At 44.6% G+C, this 23,923-nt stretch overlaps 1 protein-coding gene across 2 annotated transcripts in view; it reads right to left on the bottom strand.

The window, feature by feature from the left end:
- The window catches only part of pusl1 (pseudouridine synthase like 1), a 63,557-nt gene that overhangs the window by 17,221 nt on the left and 22,413 nt on the right, over positions 1-23,923 (bottom strand). For both annotated transcript variants that reach the window (XM_072715746.1, XM_072715747.1), the window contains 6 exons: positions 10,709-10,763; positions 10,382-10,544; positions 3,961-9,792; positions 2,978-3,009; positions 2,221-2,313; positions 35-246 (listed from right to left, as the gene is read on the bottom strand). In XM_072715746.1, the coding sequence (XP_072571847.1) occupies positions 9,782-9,792; positions 10,382-10,544; positions 10,709-10,763 (229 nt within the window). In that variant the 3' untranslated portion in view covers positions 35-246; positions 2,221-2,313; positions 2,978-3,009; positions 3,961-9,781. The remainder of the gene's footprint in view (positions 1-34; positions 247-2,220; positions 2,314-2,977; positions 3,010-3,960; positions 9,793-10,381; positions 10,545-10,708; positions 10,764-23,923) is intronic.

The raw sequence follows: 23,923 nt of genomic DNA, 5'->3' as shown, positions 1-23,923 counted from the left end.
ATCACTTTTTTAAAATAAACAATCTTATCTCTACCTTGATTTTGCCAGGCACTAAGAAGTTTCCTGCATTGGATAGGTCTGATGAACTCCAAAATGTCATCTTCCTTCACATAAATCAAATCATCTAAACCCTCCACTCCCTGATTCGTGAGCTTCTCAACCAGTTGACTGATAACATCTGGAGACAGGCTTGGCAACACTGACAGTACTGCATCTTTCAATGCTTCTTTCAATCCAGACATTATTCTAGAATTGGGAAAGAATGGTGGAGAATAATAACTGACAAGCCACACAGAGAGTATTTAGGAAGTTGATAATAGTCCAGTAAGCTGTCTTGGTTTATGCACAAATAACCCTTATCTTGAGATGTCAAGCAATGAACTCCCTGGTCTACAAGACAAAAAGATTGACATTTTTGTGTGACAAAATACACACTGGAATTGTTATGAACAAGAATTAACTGAATTCTCCCGAACACAATTCCCTCATCATTGTTCTGCAAAATGACATGCAGGTTCTTTTTGTAAAGTGTGCTCTTCACTGTCACTTCATTTGATGCCAGTGTATTCCCTGGTTCAAAGTGAAAGCATGCAACAGATCCTTGAATGTCATCGTTGTAGTCACTTGCATGAAATTCTGTCCCTTTCTCTGCCACAACATTTTCAGGGAAAATGCTTCCTGAATTTAGGTAAGCCTGCAGAAGCTGATGTCTTTCTGCCAATGTAGCACTCAGGTTTTTGAAATTGTGCAATTTTCTGGCACACTGTTTAAAGTACGAGTGCTTACTCTCAAAACGCAGCGTCCACAAGCGAATGAGTGGACCAAAACGTTCAATGAGTTCAGGGTAATGGGACATGTAGTGGTGTTTCGGTTTAAGTGGATGACTTGGAAAAGACATCTTTCTAGTCTCAATATACTCTTCAATTAGAACTGCTAAATAAGCAATCTGACCGACTAATTACAGGAGCACAGATGAGCTCTGCTATTTGTCTAAGTTGAAGTATTAACTGCCACACCTCATTTTCAGTTGGATTGGCAATTTTTTCCCCTACCTAAAGAGGTAAAAGCCTGAGCAGGCACCAATTTTGCACTGCATGTCCACTTAATTTCCCAGTACCAAGAGTAACGTTAACTGGTTTATCACGTGCATCATTCCCCAGATACTTAAACTGGCTAATGCGGCGATTCAGTTCAGTGTAAGTGAACTGCATCTCTTGATTTACAAGGTGATCCACATACAAAGCAAGGTCAAATGACACAACACCTTCAAAAAGGTCGTGTCCTAGACAGGGAGGTAATCCTGGCTGGCATACGTGAAAGTACTTTAGGTCATTAAATGGAGAATTGCATTTGACACCAACAGCAATTTCAGCTGCACCTGAATCCAAATCCCTAAGATTCTGCTCATATGACATTACAGTTCTCGTTAATGCCTTTGTCAGGGGTGCTGAAAGAAATGTTTGGCGGTCAATTTCACAAAAAAAAGTGGTTACTTCTACTGAAATTTTCCACAAAGCAACCTTGGATCCCATTACATTGGTGATCTCCTGCTATTGCGCATAGTGTACCTTTGTGAACCTTTCCATCAGCTAAGAGAACCCCATTTTCCTCAAGGTCTTTAAGATCTTGTACCAGAGTGGCAAAAACCAAATCCTGGCCAAAAAACTTTAAATCTTGTTCCTTACACAGCAGAACAAGCTGCATGTGGTCAATTCCTGACCTGCAGTAAGGAAACAGGTTTCCAAGTGTCATGTAAACAGCAAGAATTTTGTGCTTTTTTTTGCCAGATCCAAGTGGGTTTGCCACTTCAAAAGCGTCTTGATACAAGATTAAAGCCAACAAATCTGTATCATCTTTTAACAGCACATTGTCATCAACATTACTGCCATCCCATACATCACTGAGGACATCATTTACTTTAATTGTAGATCGTGAATTTTTATGTTGTTCTATAACTGATTTACAGCAGAACAGAGCTTCTAAGCTTTGCTTAATGGGAATGTACTGAGCAAAGCTTTCCTTGCCAGATTCGTTTTTACCAAGGCAGATGGGGACAGGTTCAACATACTTGAAATTGGCTTTATAGAAAGACTTTCTCCTCTTATCAGTGTGTAGTGCATGGGTATTACACATCTGAAAAAGATCATCAGTTTTCATAATGTCTACAACATTCTTTACATCAGTTTCAGAAATGCCAAGTGTAGTTAATTTTTCACTTACCATGTGTAGCAAATGAGACTGGCTAATATCATGGATGTCCTGCAGCCCCTCAATTACTGACTGAATTACAGATGATGGGAGAATGTGCTTTGCCTGCAATTTGAGATAAAACAGAGCCATATTCTTAAAAAAAAAGTGATTCATTTGCATTATCTGGCAATAGTGCAATATCCACCTGCTCTTCACTATCACCACAATCCATAAACAAATCAGACAGTGCATTTGAGTCTTCAGCCACATTGCATTCCTCACCATGTGGTCTCTGCACTGAAAAATTCAAATGTAGTATATTATGGCGAAACCTATCTGCTGAGGAGTTGCAGTGATACCTGGATATATGTGAGGTCAGTGTTGATGCAAAAGAAAAGCTTTTATTACACTGAAATGGGCAAGGCACTCTAGTGCCTTCTTTGATATGAGACTTCAGGTGTAAAATGAAGTTTCTTAAATCACTACATCTTTCCTGACAGACACCAATGTCACAGACTAAAGTGTAAGCATTACCTAATTGCTCAGCAGACGTCTTTGTGTCCCTCTTTTTGTGATCCCTGAATATATGAGCCTTAAAAGCAGCAAACTTTTTGAATCCAATCAGGAATACCACATTTAAAATAAGCATTAGGAACATGACCATGCATTTTCATGTGCTGACAGTATGATAAGACGGATTCAAATGCACTATCACAGAACTGACACCACATCATTTTTATGAACAAGTTAATTATAACTGTAAAATTAACTTTTAAGATTAACTTACGTTGGCGCTCGATCGATCTTCATCAGATTACTCTGAAATAAAAAATGAATCGAAAATCAAATCCAGGTCGTGTAAATGGCATGATGAATCTTTACGTTTTAAAAGGCATACCAAAGTTAATTGGTGAATAACGTTAGTTGTGAACAGACTGAACTGTTTACCCGAGGTACCTACTTGTACAGTCTAATTCACAACGCGCTGACAGACAGGAACATATAACGTTAGCACGTCACATTTCAAGCATTATCATTTCGATTTCACATATTCTATCGTTGAAAACTGACACCATGTAATTTTGTGAACTATAACTGTAAGGCTCAGTCGATCTTTACCAGATAAAGTAACTGCTGAAATATAAATGAACAGACAATCAAATGCAGGTAACACGTGTTATGCCGAAAAAGGCATCCCTGCCGTAGAATGCATGCCTGTCTCTAAATGACCGATTGGTCGCTGTTCTGAAACGAGTTGAGCTACTTTGTCGAGTAAGGCTAGCGTAGTGCTAATCAATAGCCCCAAAAACCCCGTAAAACTCTAACCCTAACCCCCAAAAAACCTCTAAAACCCCCCTTAACCCCTAACCACCACTAAAACCCTAACCCCTAAAAAACCCATGACCCCAAAAAAACCCTTAAAAGCTTAACTCGTCGGAACACCGGCATGCATTCTAGGCAGGGATGCCTTTTTCGGCATAACAGTCCGAATGACATCATAAAAGATAAATCAAAGTTAATTTGTGAGTAAGTTAGTTAAGAACAGACTGAACTATTCACTCGGGTTTTAACCTAACATTACGTGTAACGTTGCAGGCTAGGTTAACGTTACGTTAAATCACAACACTTATTTCGGGCAGTAAAATTTTGATGTAACGTTAGATGTTCAATCGTCGAAAACGACAGGATTAACACGCCGATCAAAAAAATCTTCCACTCGTGCAAACAGTTCAGAAATGCAATAGAATAAAACAGTCGACGGTGTCTTACCGTGACAATGCTCAGGAAAACAATTATCCATCTGCTACCAACTTCATTTCTCTTCGTCACAGACAAAATGTATTATCTTCGTCTTTTTGCTGCATTATCCTGTCAGTAATTTGGACCACTAACTGGCTACTTCCCCCTCTCCCAACCAATTCAAACACCACGTTGAGCTGCAGATTGAATTTGATCTCATCATAACCATTGATGCAAAGCGCCTTCTTTTACACTCTCGTTCCCCATATTATGGCAACAAAGCAAACTGCCTCTTAGTCCACCAAGTACATCGATGGGCAGCTTCACACTTGATGATCCCTCAGATTAAAGACTTACAGGGTGTTCTACTTAAGGACCTCACTGTCATTAATTCTGCATTGTATACTTTCTACTAAGTCTGAATTTCCATCTAAAACAACTGATATGCATTCTTTCTTAGTCTCAATTTCCCTCTAATAGACCAAGAACTTATGGATCTTGACGCACCTTTGATGGTGCAGGAAATCACCCATGCTATAAATAGTATGCAAAACATCAAGCCTTTCTTTCAGATATTTAATTTATATTGATGCAGAACACTGGTATCTCCTTGCATTTCGACCAGTCAGATGGTGGTGATGCAACCAGCTTGGTTTGGTAATGCTTTTGGTCGTGTGAGCATGGGTATGCCTCTGATAATTTACAACTGAAAACCATCATTACGCGATGGAGAATGGCTGACTGTCCAATGCAATCATCACCATAATTTCAGTAGCTTTAGTGCTGCTAACTTTGAATATTGATAAAATTAAAATATCAGACAAGCTATTTCAGTATCTTAACATATATTGTGTATCTCCGCATATTATTTGCTGTCTTCATAAAGGCAGTCTGTAATGTAAAATAATAATAATAAAGAATCTTGATTGTGCTTCTCAGTGAAAAATACTGTAATTCATATTTATTCAGAATTGTGCAGCCCTATTCAAATGCTCTGCAATTGCAGGGTTCTTCCTATTATAGAAAGTGATTTTGCATAGCACCTAAAAGCGAAATGAAGGTCAACCACACTGGAGTACCTAGGGATGTCACAAGAACCGATACTTCGGTACCAAGTCGATGCCAGTATTTTGAAAACAAGTGTTCGTTTTTCTACAGTACCATGGGTACTGGGGATGCGATTCTTCCAAACCTGACACATGCAACATACACACAACTGTTCTAATCTGCTATTAAATGCCAAAAGAAGAAAAACAACACCTACCAGCACCAAAAAGCAACACGTACAGCTGCAGTACCAGCTCTTTCTTCCAGTGATTGAAAAGAATAAGATTCGGGAATGGATGTACTCTGTATAGTTCCTTCGTGCCTTTGTTCAAGGTGAGTTTCAATTTATTTTTACATTACATTAAATCACATCCAAAGTGTTATCCAAAACTATTGTGCAGCCTCTGAGTCAACCACTTCTCTGTGAGTTTTCTTCAGTGTCCAAGATTGGATGTTGTCACGCCCCGCTCCGTCCGCTCCTAATGTGTGCCACGCCCACCTCGTTACCTCGTGTTCAGCCCTGAGTGTGATCACCTGTGTCCTGTTAGGTCTAGCTTGTCTTTTGTATTTAGTCCTCGTCTGAGTCAGTCTTCCCCAGACTTGTCATTGTATTGTTACGTATTGTCCGTGGATGTCTCGACTTTGCCCAATTAAACCCGTTTGCCTGTCAGTCCGGCTCCATTCGCCTGCTTCCCTGCTCGCCTCCGTTGCCGAACGTGACAGAATGACAAGTCTCCATGAAAACACAGCGCGGCAGACCGAGCACCAGCGGCTCGGTCTGCTGCAGGAGGCTGTGTACTGGCGCTCCCAACCCGAAGTGCTGGAGGATCCTGTGGCCCTGGAGCTGGCCACCCGGGGCGCGGACCTCCTCACCGAGGAGCGCCCGCCCAGACAGCAGTACCCACTCAAGCGGGTACGCAAATGCCTACGCCGCCTGCATGAGCGTCTTACCCAGTGGAAAGACGAACGCGTTGCCCAGAGCCTGGGCGATGTATTCGCAATGGCTCCGCCTTCCGCCGCCCGCGGAGAGAAGGCTGAAACGCTGCAGGAAGAGACCCCGACTCTCTTCCTGGGAGCCTGCTCTCTGCTCCCCGCCTGGGAGTTGGCCAGGGAGCACGAGGGCTCACCGCTCCCCTGGGAGGACTTCGCTGCTACCCGCCTGGCCGGCTTCCACCAAGAGAAGCCGCCTCCGTTGGAGGCTTATCCATACTGGCCGGAGCGCCTGCACAGAAAAGGGATCAGCCCGGTGAGAGACGCGATTCCCCGGGTCTCTAGAGCCCTTAAAGGGGCAGCGCCTTCTCGCCCGGCGCCCATCATGGCGCCCGGCCCGGACCTGCCTGTTCCGGACCTGCCAGCAACGCCTGCAGTCCCTGCAGCTGCCACCACTCTGCCTGCTACTGCTGACGCCGAACTGCCCGAGGTGGCCGCGGTTGCGCCCCCTGCGGCGCCCCCTGCTGGCTGCGTGATGGCGGCGCCCCCTGCTGGCCAGGAACTGAGGGTGCCCGCTGCAGCTCTGACCGAGGTCCTGGCTTCACCTCTGCCTGCAGCTGAGGACACCTCTCTGCCTGAGGTGCCCGCTGCGGCGCCCCCTGCTGGCCGCGTGATGGCGGCGCCCGCCGAGGCGCCCCCTGCTGGCCAGGAACTGAGGGTGCCCGCTGCAGCTCAGCCCGAGGGCCTGGCTTTTCCTCCGCCTGCAGCGCAGGAAGTCGCTCTACCCGTGGCGCCCCCTGTTGGCCACGTGAGGGCGGTACCTGCCAAGGCGGCCCCTGCTGGTCGCAAGCCCGAGGTACCTGCCGAGGCACCCCCTGCTGACTGCACGCTTAAAACGCCCCCTGCTGGCCGCACGCCAGAGGTACCTGCCGAGGCGCTCCCTCCTGAACTGCCTGTCTCGCCTGTCCTGCCCGCGGTCCTGCCTGAGGCCGCCTCTCCCGTCCTGCCCGCGGTCCTGCCTGAGGCCGCCTCTCCCGTCCTGCCCGCGGCCCTGCCTGAGGCCGCCACGCCCGCAGCTCCGGCTGCACCGCCCGTGGCTCCGGCTGCATCACCTGCAGCCACACCCCTTGCTCTGCCCGAGCCTACACCCTCGGGTACCTCCCTCCTGACTCCCTCGCCCTTGCCCTGACAAGGCCAACGCCCCACAGGACCCCGCCTTTCGGTGTCCCGTAAGGGAAGGGAACACAGGCGTCGGGCCCGGGTCCCGCCCGCCCTGCCCCCTGGTTCGCCCGTTCGGCCCCTGGCTGTGGCTCGGTGGCTGCCTGCGGGTCCTGCGCCTCGGGGTCGGCGGTCTCCGCCGGGTTCCCCCCTGGATCCTCGGTGACGGTCCTCAGTCCCGCCTCCGGCTCTGTGTTGGCCGCCTCCGGGCCCCCCTGCTCTGGCTGAGCGTTGGACGGTGCCTTCGCCGGCTCCGGCTGCGCCTCCGCGGCTTCCCCCTCCTGCCTGCCTGCACTGGTGTTCCCTCCTGCTCCCTCCGTGTCCCCTCCGTCACTCCCTCATCCCGTTCCCTTGGCCCCTGGGTGATCCCCTTCTGTTCCCTTCTCTCTCTCGCCTGCGGCCCCTCCGGCCGCTGCCCGTCGCCCGCCTGGGCTCCCTCGGGCTCCCCTTTGTCCCCCTTCCGTTCCAGTGTGGTCTCCCCTGTCTGCTCCTCCTCCCTTCGTCCCGCCTGTGTCTGTTCCTCGCCCCCCTCTGGTTCCTCTGTTCACTCCTGGCCCCTTCGTGTCGCCTGTGGGTGTTCCCTCTGTGTCCCCCTTCCTTGTCTGCCTGTCGGCGTTCCCTGTTCTCTGTCGGGTCTTGTCTGTCTTCTTGTCCCTCGGCCTGTTCTGTGTCTCCATTCTGTTCCCCGCCTTTGGGTGATGTTTTGCTTTTTGTCTTCCAGGTCCTGTTTCCTGCCCTCGTCTCGTCCGTCGCCTCCTCTCGGGCGCGCCCGGTGTGCGCGCCTTTGGGGGGGGGTTATGTCACGCCCCGCTCCGTCCGCTCCTAATGTGTGCCACGCTCACCTCGTTACCTCGTGTTCAGCCCTGAGTGTGATCACCTGTGTCCTGTTAGGTCTAGCTTGTCTTTTGTATTTAGTCCTCGTCTGAGTCAGTCTTCCCCAGACTTGTCATTGTATTGTTACGTATTGTCCGTGGATGTCTCGACTTTGCCCAATTAAACCCCGTTTGCCTGTCAGTCCGGCTCCATTCGCCTGCTTCCCTGCTCGCCTCCGTTGCCGAACGTGACAGATGTAGGCTTCAAAGTTTATTTGGATTACTAAATCTTTCATATACTTTTTGTAGTAAATCGTCACCACGTCTTCCCAGGTCTTCGTAAAATTGTCATATTTTCTTCGATTTAAATATAGCCAGCTGAGTTCGGAGTGGTGAGCACATTTTGCACTGCTTGGTCAGCACAGTTACAAGTAGTGAAGTGGAGAGTGAAGGCCAAATGACTGCAGAGCCAAAAGAACTTTACTCAAGAAAGAAGGGGTGAGAGTGAAGACTAACGCTACAGAAAAAAATTATATTAGTCACCTTTGCGCTGTTACATATGCGAGTGATATAAAACTGAGAGCTCCCCCTCCCCACCTCAAAATTGTTTTTCTTTATTTTTTGTAAGTACTTGAAGTTTTGTTTTTGTGTTAAATGCATATATACCTGTATCGCATTAAAAATTTGTATCTCAAACCCTCTTCTCTATCCATTACGGCTCTTTCTAAATCTTGTGTCAGACATTTAGGATAAAATGGCTCTTTGCGTTAAAAACGTTGCCGACCTCTGGCATAAGAGTATGTTGTATGCGTATGCATACATTCTGTTTCTTTTCCTTTTGTTGTATTTTCATATTATGCCCTGTATTTTTTATGGACATGCGGCAATATCGTGATTTACCAGTCAGGCACAGCAGCTTTATATTCTCTTTTTTAATGTTGGAATTTAATAAAATTCAATACAAGACAAAAACGTGTACAGTTTACCACTTATATTCTATTACCTCTACAAGTGCTTTCCAAGTCAATCAATCATTTTCATTCTTGCTGTCAGACTTATTCCGAAAGTGTGACATGGTGAGAGAAATTTAATAAAAATGAGAGACAAATTGAACAAGAACTGGTCAGAAAAAGACATTTGTCTACTATATAGGATATGTTAGACTGCAATGAGACGAGATAATATAAATACATAATATGAAAATGCATGAGCATAACTCATGGAAACACCACAAATTATTTGACAGTATTAGGTTCTATTTGGCTGTAATTTATTTTGCATACATTTTCAGCTCCTTTTTTCCAGTATCATCCAGTACTACTAAACTGTGCAAAACTTAGCAAGGAATACTTTTCATAGCAAGAACACTGCAGAAAGTATTTCATGTGGTTTACAGTCTAATTTTCAAAAAACAAACTAAAAAAACCCAAGTACCGTAAAAGCTGAAAACTCCATTAATCAGCAAAATGAGCTAGTCATTATTCAAACAATGATTTCCAATCATTTCAGCATTCTTTACAGACCATGTAAAACTAGTTTACTAAGAATTACAATTTTGTAGTAAATCGTCACCACGCCTTCCCAGGTCTTCGTAAAATTGCCATATTTTTTCTGATTTAAATATAGCCAGCTGAGTTCGGAGTGGTGAGCACATTTTGCACATTTCTAAATTTTTACTGAATTTAGAAATTCTTGTAGCATTTTCTGTCAAATAAAATTGCACATGCTCACCTACTGATATATAAATGTACTAAAGTAAGGATAACAATAGGGGAAAAGTATATCAAAGCACATTTTAATTCACTTATGCACTCCTCTCATCACTCCGAAGGATCTTTCAGAAATTAAATTAAATCTGTGAAAAAAAAGGAAATGTCAGTCAACACATTTAAAGACTAATGATGAAGCTGTAGGTTTCATGATGCACTGCAGTGAGTTGCACTACAACTGTTCCAGAAGGGCTAAAAAAAGTATGATAACTGAAAAGCATATTTGATGCATGCACAGGAGTTGCATTTATTCAGAGAGAATACAAATTTGTAATTGTGACTATTGCAATTACAGTTGGCCCTCCATATCCACGGATCAAAAATTTCCAACAGCAAAACTTGAATTTGCTATGTGTCGAACACTATGCCGAAACCATGAAAATTAACTGATGTGTAGGCATACACAGCTGTACCTTCTGTGTAATTATCTTTTCTATATGTACTAAGGTGGTTACGTCTGTACTGAACATTTACAGACTTTTTTTCTTGTAATTATTCCCTATAAAATACAGTACTACGTACATACTGTAGCACTTAGATTGTATTAGGTATTATAAGAAAACTAAAGATGGTCCTAGAACTGATGCCCCATGAATACCGAGGGACGACTGTACACTTGAAAAAAATCTTATAAAAGTATCATTGCTATATTAGGTGGAGGTAACAGTTAATTACCTGACTGCCTGTATTCCACATTGGTTAGAAAAAGGCCATCAGGAGGGGCAGCTATATTTTGAGGATAAGCCCGAGAGTCCTTGGCCTCTAGCAATGCCTGGAGGTCTGAGACAGAGAGTTTTCCTTGTCCAACAGCCACTAATGCTCCAGTCATTCTACGAACCTTTATTGGAATAAGCAAAAACTAAAATGAATAAGATGTAAACACTAATTATTGTACATGGCTAGTGAAGTCACAGTAATGTATGTTATGCATTGATTATACTATCCATAAAATATCACTGAACTCCTCAAAAGTCTAAACGCATAGAAACAACCAAACGTTACCTGCTTGTATAAGAAAGATCTACTTTTGAAAGTAAGTTCCCAGTACTGTACATCCCTGTAAAAGAAGTAAAATATTTTAATGTAGTTGGGACAGACAAACCGACAACACTTACTGTATTTTGCAGATGAGAAATACGTTTTCCACTTTCTTGTTAGCACAATTTGTTGGATCTTTGTAGAGGCATTGTATAGGTGACAAACTAGGATTTCAGTCAGACTGCCCCACAGTTGAAGCAGCGCTACATAGTGATAGCAAAAAAGGGGGCATTTTTGACATTTGTTTCTGTTAAGATGATAACTCAAAAAGTTTTTGACAGATCTTTTTCAAACATTGTATGAGTGCCAAACTGGAGATGATTAAATTGCGTGACAGATCACCCCAAAATAGAAGTAATGATGATCAGTGGCAGTAAAGGGAAGAATGAAAGCAGAGAACAATTGAACAATTTGACCTTATGAATGTGATAAATCAAAACGTATTTGATGAATCTTATTATATCATTATAATCATTATATGGAAGGAGATTTACACCTGATTTCATTTTCAGATAAACTGCCCCAAAAATGAAGCAATAGTGCTGTGTTGCAGTAAAGTAAGGAAACTGCAGCTGTAGAAAACACTTGGTCTTGTAAAGACAGTCACTCTAAAAGTATTGTACAGATCATTTTCAAACCTTTCAGGCATACTGTAGGGATGACAAACTGGAAATGATCAAATTTTGAGATGGATCGCCCCAAAACTGAAACAGTGCTGCATAGTGATAGCAAAAAAGAGGGGTAGTTTCCATCATTTGATCCCATTAGCACAATGACTCAAAAAGTATTAGATCATTTACAGACATGTTGTAAGGGTGAAGATCTGAGCTTGATCAAATTTTGAGACACACTGCAACTGAAGCAGCGCTGCATAGTGATAGCAAAAAGAATGGTAGTTCCTACACTGGATCTTGTCAGCATGTTAACGCAAAAATTATTTGTCTCATCTTTTCCAAACTTTGCAAGCACATTGCAGGATGAAGATCTGCATCTTTTCAAATTTAGAGACAAACAGCACCAAAACTGAAGCAATGGTGCTTAGCAACAGCAAAGACAATGGTGACCAGGAAAGTGGCTTAACTTTGTAAAGAGAATAACCATCAGTTACTATTACTGTTTACTGTATTTGATCTTTTATCAAGGTTCGTAGCAATAAAATATGAGAAGTGACTTGTCACATATTTTTTGGGCCTCACAATCTAGCCCCCACCAGGGGGGGGGCCTCCCATATTTCTAAACATTAAAAGGCAACAGGACATGGCATCTAATATAAACTGACAGCAAAGGGAACTATCGGCTAAGGACCGCATGCAATGGAGAGAGCTCATTGAAGCCTTATGTTGAAGACGAAGAGGATAGATTGATGATTGATTGATTGGTTGTTGTGTTTGCATTGCAATGTAATGTAAAGCAGAACAGTAATGTAAGGCTGTGTAGCTTACGCATTAAAATAAAAGGCAAATTCATTAAATACCTGATATGTAAATAGCAACCAAATGAGCACAAGGCATAGTTTTTATTCATTAAAAAACAACAGAAGAATATATTTTGAATGGGAGAAATGCATTATTATTAAGACATGGGCTTAGAGATTAATGTATATATTTGTGTATTACCATACAAATATTTCAGCAAATAAATTTACAGTGGTACCTTGGTTCTCAAACTCAATAGAACTCGAATTTCTTGAAAGTCGAACAAACCAGTTTGACCTAGAACGCGATCTGAATATCAGAAGTCGAACCGTGAACGCTGACCTAATATAAATTGTATGCGCCAGGAAATGAGTCATACTACAATGCAATTCTTACTTGAATGGCCCCCTCTCGTTTGTAAATTTCTTATGTTCTTATGTTCACAGAATGTTCCGTTCCGTGACGACACACCTTTGCCCTATTGGCTGAAGAGTTTAGTTACACGCATGACGTTTGTATCCCAGGCAGTTCCGATGCGTAATCTGCCATTTCTCCCAAATATCACGTAAAGCACTGAGAACTGATTTTCAGTTAATTTACCTGGTAAAATAAAGTTTAAATAAATTACATAAATGCTCTAATAGTACACATAAGTTAGTGGTTTATTTATTGTTAGTTACTGTAATGTTGTGCTGCTTTATTTGGTTAATCATCCATAAGAACATAAGAAATTTACAAACAAGAGGGGGCCATTCGGCCCATCAAGCTTGTTTGGGGAGAACTTAACTAATAGCTCAGAGTTGTTAAAATCTTATCTAGCTCTGATTTAAAGGAACCCAGGGTTTTAGCTTCCGCTACACTAGCAGGAAGACTATTCCATACTCTAACTACACGCTGTGTAAAGTGCTTCCTCAAATTTGTTTTAAAATGTTCTCCCGCTAATTTCCACTTATGGCCACGAGTTCTAGTATTTAAACTAATATTGAAATAGCCATTTGGCTGAACAGCATCCAGACCCGTTAGAATCTTATAGACCTGGATCATGTCCCCCCTTAGTCTCCTTTGCTCAAGGCTAAACAGATTCAGCTCAGCTAACCTCTCCTCATAAGACATTCCTCTAAGACCAGGAATCATTCTCGTAGCCCTCCGTTGCACCTTTTCTAAGGCAGCAATGTACTTCTTAAGGTATGGTGACCAAACCTGCGCACAATATTCTAGGTGGGGTCTTATCAAGGAATTATATAAATGTAACATCACCTCCCTTGACTTAAACTCTACACACCTAGAGATATAACCCAACATTCTATTGGCCATTTTTATTGCTTCCCCACACTGGCGAGAGTGGGACATGGAAGCATCAACATACACACAGAAATCTTTCTCGTAATCAGCTACCTTTATTTCAGTGGAACCCATAAAATATCTGTACTTTATATTTCTGCTCCCTGCATGGATTACCTTACATTTATCTGTGTTAAATTTCATCTGCTAAGTATCAGCCCAGTCGCTAATTAAATCCAGATCCCGTTGTAGCCTCTCTGCTGCTACATCAGTATCTGCTACACCAGGGTTTCTCAACCCGGTCCTCGGGGACCACCAGACGGTCCATGTTTTTGCTCTCTCCCAATTCCCTGCCAATTGGGAGAGAGCAAAAACGTGGACCGTCTGGTGGTCCCCGAGGACTGGGTTGAGAAACCTTGTGCTACACCACCCACCTTGGTGTCATCTGCAAATTTAACCAGTTTACTGTATGTATTGGTGTCAATATCATTAATGTAATTAATGTCATTAATATCATTATCATTAATATCATTAATGTAAATTAGGAACAACAGTGGTTGTTTTTAAGGTGCCGCTCCCCCCACGGCACCTCCTGAGGCCGCTGCTCTTCCCACGGCACCTCCTGAGGCCACCGCTCTTCCCACGGCACCGCCTGTCCAGCCCGGCTCTCCTGTCCTGCCCGTCCAGCCCGGCTCCTCTGTCCTGCCCGTCCAGTCCGGCTCGCCCGTCCGCGCCCGCGGCTCTGGCTGCACCGTCCGCGCCCGCGGCTCTGGCTGCACCGCCCACGCCCGCGGCTCTTGCTGCACCGCCTGCAACCCTGGCTGCACCGCCTGTGGCCACGCCTGCTGCCTCACTGGAGGCCCTGACTGCAGTTCCCCAAGCCCTGGTCCCAGTCCCCTTGGTGGAGGAGGAGCTCGAATGGGACCCCTCGGGGACCTCCCTCATGACTCCCTCGCCCTTGCCTCGGCGAGGCTGACACCTCCTAGGACCCCGCCTTTCCGTGTCTCGTAAGGGGAGGGCACACAAACGTCGGGCCTGGGTCCCGCCCACCCTGCCCCCTGGCTCGTCCGTGCGTCCCCTGGCTGTGGCTTGGTGGCTGCCTGCGGGTCCTGCGGCGCCGGTTCGGCTTTCGCCACCGGGTCCCTCTCCAGTGCCTCGTCGCCCACCTGCGGTCCCTCCGTCGGCGCCTCGTCGCCCGCCTCTGGGCCCCCCTGCTCCGGCTGGGCCTCGGACGGCGCCTTCCCTGGCTCCGGCTGCGCCTTCTCCTGCCGCGGCTTCCCCCTACTGCCTGCCTGCACCGTTGTTCCCTCCTCGTTTCCTTTGTCGGTCCCTCCGTCTGTCTCCTTGCCCCCTGTGTGGTCCCCTCAGGCTCCATCCTCCCATTCGCCTGTGGCCCCTGCGGCTGCCTTCCCTCGCCCACCTGGGTTCCCCCGGGCTCCCCTTTATCCTCCGTCTGTTCCTGTCTGGTCTCCCCTGTCTGCTCCTGGTCCCTTCGTTCTGCCTGTCTCTGCTCCTCGTCCTTCTGTTCCTCCTCTGTTCACTCCTGGCCCCTTCGTGTCGCCTGTGGGTGTTCCCTCTGTGTCTCCCTTCTCTGTCTGCCTTTCTTGTTCTTTGTCGGGTTCTGTCTTGGTTCCTGTCCTTGTCCTTGTTCTGTGTTTCTGTTCTGTTTCCGGTCCCTCGTTAATGTTTTTTGCTTTTGTCTTCCAGGTCCTGTTCCCCGGTCTCGTCTCGTCCGTCGCCTCTCCTCGGGCGCGCCCGGTGTGCGCGCCTTTGGGAGGGGGGTTCTGTCACGCCCAGCTCCGTACGATCCTTGTGTGTGCCACGCCCCCTCATTACCTCGTGTCAATTCCTGATTGTGATCACCTGTGTCCTGTTATTTCTGGCTAGTCTTGTGTATTTAGTCCGCGTCTGAGTACGTCTCGTCAGATCCATCATTGTCATGTCTTGATGTTCATTTGCTGCTGTCCTATCGATTGCCTAATAAACCCCGTTTGCCCGTCTTACCGGCTTGACTCACCTGCTTCCCCGCTCACCCGCCAGCAAATACAACAGGTAAGATGCAATCAGGGCCCTGTGATTTATTTATTTTGAGTTTAGCTAGGCTTAGTACCACATCAGCCTCAGTTATACATATATTAGTCATAGACGACACTGTATTCGTACTACTGTAATTGGTGGTAAGTTACTTGTGTTTTCTACTGTGAACACCCGTGAACAATAATCATTAAACTCATTTACTATATCAATTTCATTTTCAATTATAAGGCCCTTACTATCCTGCAAATTAGTGATTTCAGCTTTTAGAGCTCTTTTGGAGTTAAAGTATTGGAAGAAACTTTTATTGTTATCCTTAGCCTCCAATGCAATTTTTCTTTCTACATCCCTCTTGGACAGTCTAATGTTATTTTTTAACTCTACCTGTAGACTTAGATACTCCCGCTTAATTTTGAAATCGTTAGTTATTTTCTATTTGTGGAACAGAGCCCTTTTCCTCCTGATTTTATTCTTAATTTCCTTAGTAAACCACATTGGTTCTTGTTTCCTAGATTTAGTTTTGCTGGAAACAGGTATGAAGTCCTCTTGCACTTGCAACAATGTGCTTTTAAAAAATTCCCATGCCTCTTCAACTGTTTTGCTATTTAACTCCGTCCAGTTTACAGTTTCTAGTTTCCATCTCATACCATTAAAGTTAGCCTTCCTAACATTGTATACTTTTCATTTCGACTTTGCTCTTCTGACACTAAAATTAACCTCGAATTTAACCATGTTATGATCACTACTGTCCAATGGTTCTAAAACCTCTAATTTTCCAATCCTATCCTGGTTATTAGAGAAAACTAGATCAAGAAGGGCTTCTCCCCTGGTAGGGGTATTAACAAACTGAGTAAAAAAACAATCCTGTACTAATTCCACCATCTCAAGTTCTTTCACAATGATCAGGGCCTGTGGATGCATTGCTTGTGAAAGATGTCTTGGATGGAGAGGAGAGAGCTCCCAGTGATTTTTTTCTACTGTATTCACTGTTCTCTGCAGGGACTTGCAGGCATGGACTTTGCAGTTGACAAACCAGGTAGTGATACTGCTGGTCAGCATACTCTCAATGGTTCCCCTGTAGAATGTGGTTCTTCAGCCACTATAAGAAATGCAGCCATTGTTGTGCCTTCTTAGCCAGAGAGGTGGTGTTGAGGGTGCAGGTGAGATCATCCATCAGGTGAACACCAAGAAATTTGGTGCTCCTGACCATCTCTACCTCTGAGCCCTTGATGTATAGTAGGGAGTGGACTTCCTGAAGTCAACAATCATTTCTTTCATCTTGTCCACGTTCAGAAACATTTCGTTGCCTGTACACCAGTCCGCTAATTGCTCCACTTCTTTCCTGTAAGCTCATCACCGTTGCTGATGAGGCCCACCACTGTGGTATTATCAGCTAACTTAATAATGCTGTGCAGTACAGTTATGAGTCAGCAAGGTGAAGAGGAGCGGGCTGAGCACACAGTCTAGTGGGGTACCGGTGTTTAGTGTGATGGTCCTGGGAATCGTGTGGCTGATGCATACTGACTGGGGGCACTCAGTCAGAAAGTCCAGGACCCAGTTGCACAAGGAGGTATTGAAGCCCAGCAGTCTCAACTTCCCAATTAGCTGCTGTGGCATGGTGGTGTTGAATGATGAAGTCCATAAACAGCATTCTAACATATGAGTGGTTTTTGTCTAGGTGGGTGAGAGCAAGGTGCAGGGCAAATTATATGGCATCTTCCATTGAGCGGATTGGGAGGTAAGCGAACTGAAGGGGATTGTGTTAGTCAGACAGTCCAGTTTTCAAGTGCCTCATGACTAGTTTCTCAAAGCACTTCATGATGATAGGTGTGAGTGCTATTAGGCAGTGCTATTAGTCGTTGAGACATGTGATGGTAGTCTTTTTTGGCACAGGAGTGATGTTGGTGGCCCTGAAGCATCTTCGGACAACTGCCTGGCCTAGGGAGATGGTGAAAATGTCCGTTAGGACATCTGCTAGCTGGTCCCCCCACTCCCTTAGCATGTGACCAGGAATGTTGTCTGGTCTTGCAGCTTTGACTAGGTTCACCCTGGACAGAGTTCTCTTGACATCAACTGTGGACAGACACAGCACCTGGTGATCAAACTGGGGGGATGGTCTTCCTAGTAGGTGTGTTGTTTGTTGTATCAAACCTTGCATAAAAGTCATTTGGCGCATCAGTGAGGAAGTCATCACTGTCTGCGGGCTGTGGAGTGGTCTTGTAATCAGTGATGGTCTTTTTGCTCTGCCACAAGTGCCTTGTGTCACTGGTGTCAGTGAAGTGGCTGTGAATCCTGCACCCAAACATGCGTTTTGTTTCTCTGATGTCCTGGGGCAGGTTTGCCCTCTCTGTCCTGAAGGTTACTTTGTCTCCTGACTTGAAGGCAGTATCACGAGGTCTCTTTGGGCGCACACACTTTGGCTGTCATACAAGGTTTTTGGTTTGCCTGATTGGTGACAATTTTGGAGGTAGTTACATCCTCTATACATTTATTGATGTAGCCAGTGACAGAAGATACTCCTCCAGGTCAGTGTGCTGACCATAGGTGGCAGCCTCCTTGAACATGTTCCAGTCTGCGTGCTCAAAACAGTCCTGCAGGGCTGAGACTGCACCCTCTGGCCAGTCCCTGATGTGCCTGTGAAGTGATCTGGGATGTACTGTATCAGCATTGGTCTGTATGCTGGCATTAGCATAACAGAGATGTGGTCTGATAAGCCTAGGTGGGAGTGGGGTATGGATTTGTAAGCCTAGTGGGAGTTAGTGTAAAAAAGGTCCAATTTATTCTCCCCTCTGTTAGGAAAATTCACATGCTGGTTTAACTGTCTTTAGGTTTATGTGATTTAAATCCCCAGGCACAATGAAAAAACTGTCTGGGTGTGCAGTTTGCAGCTCGTTAACCACTCCGTAAAGCTCGCACAGCACCTCCTTTGTGTTACCACCAGGCGGAATGTAAATAGCCCCAATGATCACAGCAGTAAACTCCCACAGCAGGTAGAAAGGATGGCAGAGCAGCATTATAAACTCCACCATCTGCGAGCAGTAGCTTGTGATAACTATCCGCATGGAACGCACTCAGTCCAGCGAGCTGAATGGCAGTGTCGGGGATGTTGTTATGTAGCCACACTTCTGTAAAAATAAAAAAGCAGCAGTCATTCATTTCACACTGGGTGGCCCATTGCAGTTTTATGTAGTCCAGCTTGTGGTCCAGAGAGCAGACAAGGACAGAGGGGACAGCAGGTCTAGTCAGGTTGGATCTCAACCTGTTGTCAACGCCAGCTTGCTTGCCACGCTCCTGCTTCCTCTCACACCACTTGCGACATCTCTTCCCCTGGGCAGCTTGATCAGGTAGGGTCGCCGTCTCATGGCCAGAGATCTGTAGCACACCATGGCTGCTCAGCTTCTCCCTCAGTGTTGTGTCCTGGTGAGGTGGTTATGTTTTTTTGAACAACCCTAGTGTTCCATGCACAGCATCAGTTAGGGATCCTAATGGAAGTGTATCATGCCCGAGTCCACCACTTAAGTTGGGCCTGGACAAGGTTTAAACAATCACATTAATCAAACAAAGTGGTGAAACATGCTTGGGTATGATATGCATCAAATAGTGCGAGTTAGGTATGGACCGGTTACTGGTTTCGCGGTAAACAGTTAAATTTTCTGACGGTTAAATTTACCGTGTCAAATTATAATTATCCTTGACACTGTGGTTATCGCACTTTGAAAAAGTAAACCAAACTTAGTAACAGATACAAACCAAAGTTAGCCCAAATACAGGTGTGCAGGTGCAGCATGCAACATGGATTCATTTTGTGGTGAAAACATAGCAGAAGACGGTGACAGCACTCAGGAAATTTTTCACCCATCTAAGAGGACAATGCATGACGTGGGGAAAATGTTATGGCTTGTCTGCTAACTTGGTAATAGCTTGCCAATAATGTATACTGAATCTTTCAGTGTTATCTATTCTTGTAAAAACATTGCATGTTGTCAGTAGTGTAATAGAGCTGGCAATTTTTGCCTAAGTGCAATTAAGAATGAATTCTGTGTATGTTTGTATTTGCTTATTCTTGAAATAGAACACCGTTTAACCCTCTGGAGTCCGAGGCCTCTCAGTCACTTATGAGGTAGTCTGACATGCCTTGACATTTTTAAATATTTCATCTAAAAAACATTTATCCTAAATTGCTACAAATGCTTTTATCCAACACAAATCCAGAATCAATAATCTGAAACTTTTTGTCATTTTTCTATTTTTTATTTAAATCAACTTTAAACATACACTTTTCAAAAGCCTATTCTCACTCTATCAAGATGTCCAGCACACCCTGCTGCATGTGACGTCGCCTCTACCAATGATGTCTGTGCATCCAGTTTGCCGTTCTGCCTGTGTCATCTTCCAAATATGACCCGCTGCCTGCCGATTGGATGGAGCGTTGGCACCGGCTTGCCATCTCCCCCCTGCTCCCCTTTTGTGTCTCAAAATTTACTGTATCTGACTCTCCCTGCTGGTCCCTGGAGGATGGGTTCCCCCTTTGAGTCTGGTCCCTCCCAAGGTTTCTTCCTTCTAGGGAGTTTTTCCTTGCCACTGTCGCCTATGGCTTACTCACTGGGGGCTTTGGGTGGGGATGCTGTAAAGCGCTTTGAGACGATGTAATGTTGTGATATTGCGCTATACAAAAATAATTTTTTTGTTGTTGTATTTTCAGAGGTGCTGTGAAATTTTTAAAAAAATCATTAGAAATGTTTCTAGCCAAGATTTTTGAGCTTTTGTAGACAGTCCCTGGCAAAAGGTTGTACAGTCATGGCTGAAAGTTTTGAGAATGACACAAATATTGATTTTCAAAGTTTGCTGCTTCAGTGTTTGTAGATCTTTTTGTCATGTTTCTATGGTATACTGAAGTATAATTACAAACATTTCATAAGTGTCAAAGGATTTTATTGACAATTACATTAAGTTTATGCAAAGAGGCAATATTTGCAGTATTGGCCCTTCTTTTTCCAGACCTCTGCAATTCGCCCTGGCATGCTGTCAACCAACTCCTGGGCCAAGTCCTGACTGACAGCAGCCCATTCTTGCATAATCAATACTTGGAGTTTGTCAGAATTTGTTTGTCCACCCGCCTGTTGAGGATTGACCACAAGTTCTCAACAGGATTAAGGTCTGGGGAGTTTCCTGGCCATGGACCGAAAATGTTGATGTTTTGTTCCCCGAGCCACTTAGTTATCACTTTTGCCTTATGGCACAGTGGATGGTTGGGAGAAGTTGTTCTCAGAGGAGCATTTTGGTACCATTCTTTATTCATTGATGGTCTTAGGCAAAATTGTGAGTGAGCCCATTCCCATGGCTGACAAGCAACTCCACACATGGTCTCAGGATGCTTTACTGTTGGCAGGACACAGGACTAATGGTAGCGCTCACCTTTTCTTCTCCGGTCAATCCCTTATTCCAGATGCCGCAAACAATCAGAAAGGGGCCCACATAGCAGACAGGTCTGGCCCGGATCTGGCGTAAAGCCGGCACTGCTGGCTGAGTTCTGGCATGGCAAGTGGTATGTCAACCAGATATGGGCCAGGTCTGGCAATGATGGCACTGTTTACATTATGGCATGCCAGATGTGGCCCGATTGTGGTTTGGTCTATGTGGCCCAGGCACATAGAAGGCAGGTCTGGTCCAGATCTGGTGTCAAGCCGGCACTGCTGCCCAGTTAGCAAGCACATGTGGGCCGATTCTCGCTGAGTTGTGGCACATTCGGTTCACTGTCAGCAACGGCAAAAGATTGCGGGTCGATTGTGGGCCTAGCACGGCAAGTGATTCTGGCTGACTGTCAGCATTTTTCATCTGGGCCAAAACCGTTCTGAGTGCGGCGAGCGATTCTGGCTGACTGTCGGCATTTTTCGAGTGGGCTAGAACCGTTCTGAGCACAGCAAACGATTCTGGCTGACAGTTGGCATTTTGCGTGTCAGATGACTTTGGCTGACAGTCATATATTTCAGTATTGGTAACATGCTTTGTGTCGTACCTAGCCCTCACCTGGCGTAAAATTCTGGCCTGATGTCAAATAAATATTCTCAAAAAAATTTGAACCAGAACTAGTCTTAACATGGAAGATCATTCTGACTACAGTCTATAGGAGGGGTCACCATCATGGTGCCCATGGGCACCAGTGCTCCCCCGAGGACCACATGAGTTGCCCCCGGTGACTGTTCTAAAAATAGCACAACTCACCATTGAGCAGCATCTAAAATGTAATTTTATCCTGTTGATATTCTTCTTTAATCACATTTGCATTTATATAGATTTGAAAATGGCAATATCTAAAAGAAAGCATTTAAAACATGTTTATTATACATGATTTAAGAAGAATGTATCAAACTGGTAGCCCTTCATAGGGCTCAGTACCCATGAAGTAGCTCCCAGTTTCAAAAAGGTGACCCCTGGTCTTAGTCTATATACTGCATGAGTGTACCAGGTTTTCATTTCACTATGTTGTATATGTAAATCTGCAAGATGTCACCTGAGTCTGTTCGAGCATTGGTAATGCTTTGTCCCATACCTGACCCTTATCTGGCATAAAATTGTGGCTAAAGGCTCTGCTCTCAATTATATCATAACCACTGTCTATTTAGGATAAAGCCTATACTAAAGAACATGAGAAACACAATAAAGAGCCAATGGCTGACATACAAAAAGACTCCAAGCACCAGCTGCTGACATAGTACAGTCCCACTGATATGATCATTTTTTTTGTCTCACATTGGAAAACCATTAAAACTTATTGGATATTTTTTGTTAACTATATTGTCAAACATTATTTTTCATCTGACTTATGTTTACTTAAAAAAAGGAAAAGTAAAAACAAATGAAATCATTAATTTATCTTCTCTAAAATCTTGTCTTTTAAAAATATACACTCACCTAAAGGATTATTAGGAACACCTGTTCAATTTCTCATTAATGCAATTATCTAATCAACCAATCACATGGCAGTTGCTTCAATGCATTTAGGGGTGTGGTCCTGGTCAAGACAATCTCCTGAACTCCAAACTGAATGTCAGAATGGGAAAGAAAGGTGATTTAAGCAATTTTGAGTGTGGCATGGTTGTTGGTGCCAGACGGGCCGGTCTGAGTATTTCACAATCTGCTCAGTTACTGGGATTTTCACGCACAACCATTTCTAGGGTTTACAAAGAATGGTGTGCAAAGGGAAAAACATCCAGTATGCGGCAGTCCTGTGGGCGAAAATGCCTTGTTGATGCTAGAGGTCAGAGGAGAATGGGCCGACTGATTCAAGCTGATAGAAGAGCAACTTTGACTGAAATAACCACTCGTTACAACCGAGGTATGCAGCAAAGCATTTGTGAAGCCACAACACGCACAACCTTGAGGCGGATGGGCTACAACAGCAGAAAACCCCACCGGGTACCACTCATCTCCACTACAAATAGGAAAAAGAGGCTACAATTTGCACGAGCTCACCAAAATTAGACAGCTGAAGACTGGAAAAATGTTGCCTGGTCTGATGAGTCTCGATTTCTGTTGAGACATTCAAATGGTAGAGTCAGAATTTGGCGTAAACAGAATGAGAACATGGATCCATCATGCCTTGTTACCACTGTGCAGGCTGGTGGTGGTGGTGTAATGGTGTGGGGGATGTTTTCTTGGCACACCTTAGGCCCCTTAGGGCCAATTGGGCATCGTTTAAATGCCACGGCCTACCTGAGCATTGTTTCTGACCATGTCCATCCCTTTATGACCACCATGTACCCATCCTCTGATGGCTACTTCCAGCAGGATAATGCACCATGTCACAAAGCTCGAATCATTTCAAATTGGTTTCTTGAACATGACAATGAGTTCACTGTACTACAATGGCCCCCACAGTCACCAGATCTCAACCCAATAGAGCATCTTTGGGATGTGGTGGAACGGGAGCTTCGTGCCCTGGATGTGCATCCCACAAATTTCCATCAACTGCAAGATGCTATCCTATCAATATGGGCCAACGTTTCTAAAGAATGCTTTCGGCACCTTGTTGAATCAATGCCACGTAGAATTAAGGCAGTTCTGAAGGCGAAAGGGGGTCAAACACCGTATTAGTATGGTGTTCCTAATAATCCTTTAGGTGAGTGTATATTGGATATAAGATAAAAATTCCATGCATCACCCAGCCCTACCGCAAAGTTTTAAGAATATTTGTCAGATCCTTTTTTAAAAAAAAATAACACTAACAAGAAAAGTGCATGTGACAGCACACCAGTCCCCCCCACCCCCCCAGTCTGGGCAATACAATAAAAATTATATAATAAAAACAATAAAAATAATTTTCACCTCTAGCATGATGGCTCCTGCAATTGTAAATTAGTATATTTAATGCAAACTAAGATTCTACTATTTTGGAATGCAGAAACTAGGATGCTAATAGAAAGTACAGTAATTAGTATACGACTAAAAT

This window comes from Paramormyrops kingsleyae, chromosome 8 (assembly GCF_048594095.1).
Source record: "Paramormyrops kingsleyae isolate MSU_618 chromosome 8, PKINGS_0.4, whole genome shotgun sequence".
NCBI lineage: Eukaryota > Metazoa > Chordata > Actinopteri > Osteoglossiformes > Mormyridae > Paramormyrops > Paramormyrops kingsleyae.
Note: the sequence above shows the minus strand (reverse complement) of the source record. Positions and strands in the feature narration are given on the sequence as shown.